Source organism: Cupressus sempervirens, chromosome 10 (genome assembly GCF_028749045.1).
Source record: "Cupressus sempervirens isolate cs-2001-9-10 chromosome 10, ASM2874904v1, whole genome shotgun sequence".
NCBI lineage: Eukaryota > Viridiplantae > Streptophyta > Pinopsida > Cupressales > Cupressaceae > Cupressus > Cupressus sempervirens.
This window is the reverse complement of record NC_143127.1, coordinates 143,260,807-143,270,905: the sequence shown is the minus strand read 5'-3', so window position 1 is coordinate 143,270,905 and position 10,099 is coordinate 143,260,807. Positions and strand designations below refer to the sequence as shown.

Genomic DNA, 10,099 nt, shown 5'->3' with positions numbered 1-10,099 from the left:
AACTTCCCCCATATCTCGTTAGCCATGTCATACAAAATAATATTAGTCATTTCAAAATTGATCAAGGTACTTAACAAAGCTTCCTTTTTCTTTATATTGTCTTTGGCATAACTGATCTCTTACAGGGTAGTCGAGTTTGTAGGAACAATGTAAGATGACTTGGTAATCTTGTAACAATCTTTATCAATGCATATAATATGAATTATCATGTGAGTCTTCACAAGGTGTAGTTAGATCCATCAAACCTTGGATTATTTCTTATAAGCTATCATCTTTGGATTATCCTCAAGTTGTTAAGGTTCCTTTAAGGGACCAAACCATGATACTGATTGTAGGAAATATGGAAGTAAGAAAACAAGGGGTAGGGAGTGAATAAATTTATAAAAAGAACTTACAACATAAGATCCTTAATTATGATCAAAGTGAAATAAACTTGAATGCATGAATAAAAACCAAATCCACAACACATAACACTAAGATTGTTATCATGGAAACCCAAATAAGGACACTAAGATTGTTATCATTGAAACCCAAATAGGGTGAAAACCATAATAGGTCTTAAACCCACAATAAGACTAAGCTTGTTAGAAGTATACATTATTATAATGAGAAATACACATATGTTTAGGTACACTATCTAGAGCTTACTACTCATTTAAAAGAGGGATACTAACCTTAGAAGAATATTCACTACCTTGTAAATCACCTCAATGATCATATAAATTTGATGAACTAAATAATGATAGCTAACACATTCCTAGTTCAATTTCAATGAATTATAGTACATATCTCTGATAAGTACTTGTTTGAGTCCTTTAAACGAACACCCTGATTACTAAATATCTACTACTATTGCTTCACCTCCAACCAAGAATCCACAAAAACCATTTCCCTAACTTCCTTATTTAATTTATCAACCTTAAAAAAATAAACAAGGCCATCTCTAACCCTAGTTTAACACTTAAAATCCACATGCCAAGGACAACCATTCAAATATGCTCAACAACCAAAATAAATCTAACATCCTTATAAAAAACCTCATAATTATAACATTGCCATAAAATGTATTACCAATCAATAATATAATATTTTACCATTCATGTCAGCCAAGAACACAAGAATGTTGACCTATAATGGGGAAATGCAATCCAAATCTGATCACCACTATCAATGTAGACTACCAAATCATTAGAAACATAATCCAAGAATATCCATACACATCATAAAGAACACACAAACATCCAGTGCCACCCAAATCATTGGATTCTACAATGATTCATGCCAAACCTTAAGAACATTGTTAGCATCAATTGTAACAACTAAAACAATGCCTTGCAGATCTTTGGATGAGAGACCTTTTAAGTGGAGGACACCTTAGAGTGTCCCAAACATACTCGCACATGTATATACCAAAAATTATCAAATTGGAAGTGCACATTGAACCAATCAAGTTGTGACCCTATCAATAATAGTAGATTGTAAAATAACAAGTCATCATCTTCGGTCTCATAACTTATCCAAATCATCACATTGATAGTTGAAGGTTGGCATTGATCAAGTACAAAACCTCTACAACATCACATAATGTTCATTTCCTCATATCTTCAATAACTAATCCTTATGGAACCTTTGAGCATACTGCATCATTGGCCAAAATAAATAAGTAAATATATGTTGACATTAATAGAAACACATCCAATCTTCCCCACACATGCAAGGATTGTTCCCTCTTTGGTGGTGGATGTTTTTCTAAATGGTTTCTTCAATGCATGGTGTTATGTGTTTTTGTTTTTGCACATATATATGGTATTATCTAATTGTCTTTATTAGGTAAGTGTGAGAGATGGTCCAAACTTGATTGCATAGTATACTCATCAAGACCCTATGAAAAACCATTAGAAGGTAGGAGAAACGAGTATAAAAAAATGTGAGATTCAATAAATGAAGAGATTTTTTCTGGAGCTAGAATCATTAGGGAATAAAGTTAGCTAACTCAAGATAGAGATTTCTTTTTGTGGTTGATGCTCTATATTTTAATTTTATGATTTACCAATACATTTTAATAGTTTATTTGATGGTCAAATGTTAATATTAATATTGTGCTATTTAATTTATAAACTTTTCTGTCACACATATTTCCAAAATATTCATACATACAAATTATGGAAAAAAATGTGGTGTCTATACGTGGCTTAGGGAAGCATTACACTTTCATTGTAACATGAGAAACTCTAAAGGCATCCACTAATACATCCTTATCCCGACTTGGTGGTTGTGATAGAGGAAAAATATTCCACCATTGGTAATCATTAAAAACCTAATCATTTTGTAGTGGATACGAATATGTCTAACATAGAATCATACACGTGTGATTATGTTCAGTTTTAGTGTAGTATGTTCACTTTCTTTAAGATAAGACAATAATTCTAATGACTATGAAACACGTGTTTAACTCAAAATAGTCACATCAATTATATTCTCACCACTAAGAAATTTAATACTTCTTGACTTCTTATTCACTTATTATTGCCTTATCTAAAATTAAACCAAAATGTTTATTATTATCTATCCCTATATTTACCATATGTTTTAAAAAAGGTTGGTTCTGTATTCATATTATTAAATAAGTTGGGAGCATTCACTTATTTTTGGCATCCATGCACACTTGTACAAGTAAAAGAAACATCTAAAAATGAATAGATGATACTTATCAGTAAAACTCTCAACTCATATGGAATGAAACAGTGGACCTACACTAGGAATACTGCGAGTTATTAGTAGAAAGCTGAGGATTTGCAACGGCATAAATACCATGGTGATATTTTAGGGTTGTTTTTTCTTGATGTAGTGGGCCAAATAGTCTCCCAGTGTGATTCATAAAGGGAAGTTCTATGTATAATTGTATTTATTGATTTATGCATGTATTATCATTAGTATACGACTTTGTTACCTATGATGTGAAGCAGAAATGTTAGCGTGGCATGTTAAGACAACTATTGTCTCATGAAAACGTCACAAGGTGGAAATAAATTACAATCATAACGTAATATTGTGTTTCAGTATTCAACGAAAGGAATAAACAAAGAAGAATGGTAGTTGCATTATTATGTTTGGCTTAGTAAACATTAAATATACAAAGATGATGGCAATGTTTTCCTACTTTTGTTTAATTCCTTTGTCTAGGTGCTAAATCTTCCCATGCTCAACAACCATATTGAAAATCGTTTAACTCAGGAAAATATTCAGTATTGCCCAATAAAAATATCACTTCATTCATTGCGTTGAAGAAGAGGAGTTTTAAACGATGCCGCAGCTTCATAGAATGTCTATATATATGAATTATGAATGATTAAACTGTAGTAATTAAGATAGATAAGTGCAAGGATTTAGAACATAATCAATCAATATGGGCAGGGCTCCTTGCTGCCCAAAAGATGCAGAGGTTAAAAGAGGGGCATGGACTCCACAGGAGGATTCCATTTTGACTGAGTATATCAGACTTCATGGCGATGGTGGATGGAAATCTCTTCCACAAAAAGCAGGTGAATGCATATGTTAATGACCCACTTTCAGATATTAGATTAGTATAGATAACTTAGATATATTTATTGATAAGATTATTTTAGATTTTAGCATTGAGACAAATGTATAATAACAGTGGATATGAGTTTTCTAGAGTTCAGAAATCAAACTTTGATAGAAAAATTACATTTGCTTATTTGATTCTTGTATAAATGTATCAAATGTTTTATATAGTAGCTGTGAGCTTTTTACAGTTCATGATTATGATTAGAGTTTTTGAAGTTTAGAAGTCATTTCAAGTATCCTTGATTAATGGGAAACAATCTATATGGTTAATTTTAGAAATATCTTAAATTCGATATATAATATTTCAATTTTTTTCTCATTGATTAGTTTCAGATATTTATGGTTGTTTTTCAGAAACATGTATAAATGTATATGCTATTAAAATGTATCTAGTAATTCACATAGTATGTATGAGGTTTTCACAATTCATGAAGATGATTATAGAGATCTTTTGAATTCAATTATTTTAGATTTTCGCATCAATATTTCAGATCACAGATAATGATATGAATTTTCTCCAATCCACTTGATTAAAACTTGAATCAATTAATTGTAGATATGTTGACACATACCATTTACTGACATAACTACTAATCACCACTGACTTCACCAAAATTTATTAATGTTTCAACCAGTAGAAATAAAATATACACTTTGAATTAGTCATACATTTTATCTATAGATATGCTGCAATTATAAAGAATTTATAGAACTCCAATTAGCAAGAATGTAATCGTTATTTATTTCTCATATATAATAACTAGTAGATATATTTTAAATATATATATTTATAAATACAAATACAATAAATGCTAATATAGAACTCTATTAACATTCATTTAATCTTTGCTTATTTTTCATATGTTTTTCTTTCCAATCAGAACTCTTTAATACTATGACGACTCCATTCTACCATTCCTACTATTATAGAATGTCTCTCAACCTTAACTATACTGATAAACATAATCAATATAATCACTCAAGTAGAAGCTTGGCAATATATAAACTGCAGGCCTTAAACGATGTGGCAAGAGTTGCAGATTGCGCTGGTTGAATTATCTCCGTCCTCATATTAACCGTGGGAACTTTTCTGAGGATGAGGACGAGCTCATTATTAGACTCCATGGCCTCCTTGGCAACAGGTATGATTTCATATTAAGTTTTTAATTTTTATTTTTGAATTCGTAAAAGGTTGAAATCAAGATTAATTATTATTATGTGTTGTGGTTAATTAGTATTTATTAAGGTCAAGTAGATTCAAATTCAAGACCTCCTAAATAAGAAGCTCACAATTTACTCTTGTATTGTAAACTCTTGCTTTCTTTTAAATTTTTATTGTTAAATTAATACTATATTTATTTTTAATCATCAATATTTCCAATCACACTTTATAACTCATTTGGTAATATGGAAATGTGAATTTATATTTCATTTTTGCTTTATGTTCAGATGGTCACTGATAGCTGGTCGACTGCCTGGTCGGACAGACAACCAAATAAAGAACTACTGGAACACTCGGCTGTGTAAGAAGCTGCCTAGAAAAACTGAAACATTGAAATCTTGTCAAGAAAATCGAAATAATTTAGAAGTCACTCCTGTGAAAACAACTGCAGTGAGAATTGAGAAAGACTTCATGATTGATATGAAAGACTCCAACATGAACATGATGAGCTCTTTGCATGATTTGCTGATGGATGAATCCACCACACACCATGATCTACAATTTGTGGACTATAGTTTTGCTGATAATAAAAACTCTTCCCTTCAAATGATCAATGGACATATTAGTTCTTCAGATTCTCTTGGTTTACTACATTCTCCTGACTGTAATCCCTTCTCTCCCATGGATTTTTCGACCATGGATATCAGAGTTGAAGAGAGTCCAATGAATGTTATGAAAGAAGATCATGATCAATTTGAGAGTAATGTGGGGCAACAGTGGAGTTTTACAGTGTGTGATGATCAAGGAATGGAAGAAATCTACAATGGTCTCTTGATGGGGGAATTTTAAGGGTTTGATCAGATGGCGACTGACAATTGGTTGGCTTCCTTATAAATGATTTTTATCTAAGTAGAAATTCCATACCTGCAATAAAAAATTAGGTACATAGATTTCGTTGCTTATGGTGCAATTTTTGAAATGGGAATTGTACGAAGTGACTTTAACCATAAGATTCCTTTACAAAGTAGGCAATATTATAAGGTACGTCTCAAATATACTATAATGTTTTATTATTAATGAAAATGTGTCAGTTTTGATGAATTAAAAATACATTTAGAAAAGAAATAGGATGGCACTTAGTCATCCTTTCAAGTCGAAATGTTTGAGTATATCAAGTTATACTATAGTGATGCTTTTAAATATATTATGAAATAGAAAATAAAAATTAATTTTGATCTTATATCATTTTAACTTTTATTTGCAAAAATTGTTTTTAAAATTCTTAAATTAATAAACTAATGGAATAAATAAGTTATTTTTCTTTTAGTTTAACATAAAAGAAGATTAGTTAAGTGTACTCAATTTATTCATTTTTGTAATCAAAACTTGAGATACTCATTAAGGTATTATAATCATGTTAGATTTTTTTAAAAAAGATATGGATTACTTTCACAAGTGTGAATTTATTCCATATGATTGTGAATACGGTTCTACAAATGTAAAGTAGATACATCTATACAATTTTTAATTTGTAATAGTTTTCCCATTTGCACATAATAGAGATAATTCAATTCCTATGTCTCAAGCCTTATAGGGACTTATAGTCAACAACTTTTTAAGAAATAATAAAAGACCACAAATATTCATGTAGTATATTGTAGAATATCAATATAGTGTTGACGTCACTATGTAATTCCTTTTAAGCTCCTTGTTATATACAATAGATGATTAATTTGTATATTCTCTAGATCAATAAAATGAATTAGGGTTAGCGGCCAAATAAATTTTTAGAGGTGAAGTAAAAGTTTCATGTGCTTCATGTGGTTACATAATAGCTAACTAGTTGGTGAATGATAAAAAAACTTTGAATTTACAATTTAAAGGTTTATTTCTACAATCATAAAAGTGAGTTATATCCATTATGCAAATTATTTATGGACTCAAATAGGCTACAAAATGAAAAAATGAATAGTAGTTCTAGTTAGGCTAGTAATAAGTGTTAATGGAGGTGGTTACTATAAATAAATGAGCCAACTATTACTAGAAATAATCTTAAACGAGAATTCATCCCCATTTAAAAGGGAAATTTCATCGAAATTAATCTAAACACAAGGAAAATTTATAACATTTTTTCACATTTGATCTGCATTTAAATAACTATAATTAAGAAATTAAAATACTAAATAAATATTTAGATATTCATAAATAGGAACTTGGTATACATACATACATACATACATACATATATATATTCTCTTGCATATAATCAATGTTTAATTTATAATCATACAAACAAAAACTAAAATATTTGACAAGTATAATTGATAAATAATCTATAATGCATATAAAATGTAACTAATATCTACAAAATAAGCTAGAGGATAAAATACATAGGTGGCATGATACTACAAGAGTATCTAAAATGACAATCCTTGGATAGTTAAATTGATACCAAAATTTGGAAGGCATAATAACTAGCATGATACTACATAATTTAAAAAAAGGATATTATATATCAAATTTTCTAAAGTGAGATTATACCATTAAAAATAATAATATGATAATCTATATACCAAGCTACGGAAATGGTATTATTAGCTTTCTATATATCTAATAGTCCGTCCAAATTGCTTATAAGAACTATAATTAATTTTGAGGAGGGGACTTTTTAATCAAAATGATGCATTTACATAATTAAAAAAAATAAGAAAATAAAAATATAATATGAAAAATGTATGCAAAACAAAATAAACTAAATATTTTCCTTTTTCCACAAAATTTGATTGATAGATAATAACTATGCAGGAACAAATATTGATGAGAGACCATAAATCCTAAACATGATCATGCTAACATGAAGCAAGCATGAGTAGCATAAATATAAGAAAATTGGATTAGAATAAAAAGGATGTAGGCATGTAGTCATGGAAGATCTTATACTATTTAGGGGAAAAGTTCATTGTAGTAAGATATATGATAAGAATAGTAATTAGAACTATGATAATCATATGGAACACAATTGATAAAAAAGTATCATGTAAGAATAAATATAGATAAGAAATTTCTTTTGTTTTAAGATATTGTATCCTTAATTTAGATATTATAAATAAATTAGTGATAAAGGGGTATGTGCAGGATCACAGTGGACCAAAAAGTGGCGATGTGATTTTTTTTTTTCTAAAAATATCCAAAAGCACTTTAGAAATCATGTTGACTCCTGCCCAATCCTAATACCAAAGCACAAAAATCATTACCTCAGCAAATTAGATACCCGTTATATCAAGTATCTAATATATCAGGAACCTGATCCTTTGTTGCTCATACTAGAGTAATCCCGTGGAAATTGGAGGGTTTGGATTCAAACTTAGTGAGAGGTTGAGATTCTCTTCTCCTTGATCCATGTGATTAAAATTCAATTGGTCAACTTTATGCCTTTTTGGTTGTTATAGAATGAGACAAATAAACAAATTTGTCTTTTAATCCTCTTTTTAATTACAGATTGTTACATATATTTAATATTATGAGTTTATAAGCTATACTATATAAGATAGTATTATAATATATTATAGTATCATATTATATAATATAATATATATAATATAGGATATTATATATTATTGTATATAATACACATTTCAACATATATAGTAATTAATATATAGTATAAACTTAATATACTATCCATATTTAATATAATATATATTTATTATATAGTAGGTATATTTAATTATGGTGTATATATATAATTATATAGTATATTATATAATAATTATAAATTAGTAATTATATAGTATATAGTATAATAATTATATAATGGCATATCTCATTTGTTCAAATGTGTCAAAAAGGGTCATAGGGTATCCTATGACACTTTTGAGTCATTCCAAGACAACATATGTACTTAGGGGTCCTAGGACCCCTAGGGACATATATAATGTGATTAAATGGGTTGAAAGGGGTCATAGGATAACTTATGACCCCTTTTGATTCATTTTGTGACAACATATGTCCCTAGGGGTCCTAGGAGCACTAGGGACATAACTAATTAGTTCAAATGGGTCGAAAGGGGTCTCAAGGTATTCTATGACCCCTTTCTACCCATTTGATGACAAAATATCTCCCTAGAGGTCCTACAAACCCTAAGAACATATTTCATTTGTTTGAATGAGTAAAAAGGGTTCATAGGGTATCCTATGACCCCTTCTAATCCATTCCATGACAACATACATCCTTAGGGGTCCTAGGATCCCTAGGAACATATCTCATTTGTTTGAATGGGAAGAAAGGGCTCATAGGGTATCCTATGACCTCTTTTAACCCATTTCATGACAACATACATTCTTAGGGATCCTAGGACTGCTAGGGACATATATAACATGATCAAATGGGTTGAAAGGGGACAAAATGTAGATCTTATGACCCATTTTGACCCATTCGATGACAATACATGTCCCTAGAGGTTCTAAGAGCTCTAAGGACATATCTACTTTTTTCAAATGGGTGAAAAGGGGTCATAGGGTATCCTATGATGCCTTTTAATCCATTTTATGACAACATATGTCCCTAGAGGCCCTAAGATCCCTAGGGAGATATCTCACGTGTTTGAAAGGGTCAAAAGGGGTCATAAGGAAACCTATGACCCCTTTCAACTCATTTGATGACAACATATATCCCTGGGTGTCCTAGGATCTATAGGGACATATTTATTATGTTTGAAATTAATGAAAGGGGTCATAGAGTAACCTATCACCCCTTTCATCCCATTCAATAATAACATATATCTCTACACCTGGAGCCTAAAAACTTTATCCTAGACACATCTCATATGTTCAAATTGATTAAAAGGGGTCATAGGGTATCCTATGATACCTTTCAACCCATTTAATGACAACGTATATCCCTAGGGTCTTTGGACCCCCTGGGGACATATCTCATATGTTTAAATGGATCTAAAGGTGTCATAGGAAAAAATATGATACCTTTTCACCCATTCAATAGCAATAGATTACCCTAAGACCCCTAGGGAGATATCTTATATGTTTGAATGGGTCAAAAGGGGTCATAGAAAAATCTATGACCCCTTTCAACCCATATGATGAAAAAATATGTCCCTAAGGGTCCTAGGATCCCTAGGGACATATCTCATATCTTTGAATGGGTTAGAAGGGGTCAAGAAAAATTTATTACCCCTGTCAACCCATTCAACAAAAACATATACATCCCTAAGGGTTCTACGACTAGTAGAGACATATCTCACATGTTCAAAAGGGTCAAAAGGGGTCATAGGGCAACCTATGACCTCTTTCGACCCATTCAATGAAATCATATGTCCCTAGTGCTCCTAGGACC

General features: G+C 30.4%; 1 protein-coding gene across 1 annotated transcript; it reads left to right on the top strand.

Moving 5' to 3' along the window:
* Positions 1 to 3,202: 3,202 nt before the first annotated feature.
* Positions 3,203 to 5,760, top strand: LOC149532990 (transcription factor MYB1-like). The gene is made up of 3 exons (XM_089803903.1): positions 3,203 to 3,542; positions 4,601 to 4,730; positions 5,038 to 5,760. The coding sequence occupies exons 1-3, from the start codon at positions 3,407 to 3,409 to the stop codon at positions 5,597 to 5,599; spliced, it is 828 nt and encodes a 275-aa protein (XP_089660029.1). The 5' UTR covers positions 3,203 to 3,406; the 3' UTR covers positions 5,600 to 5,760.
* Positions 5,761 to 10,099: the final 4,339 nt, after the last annotated feature.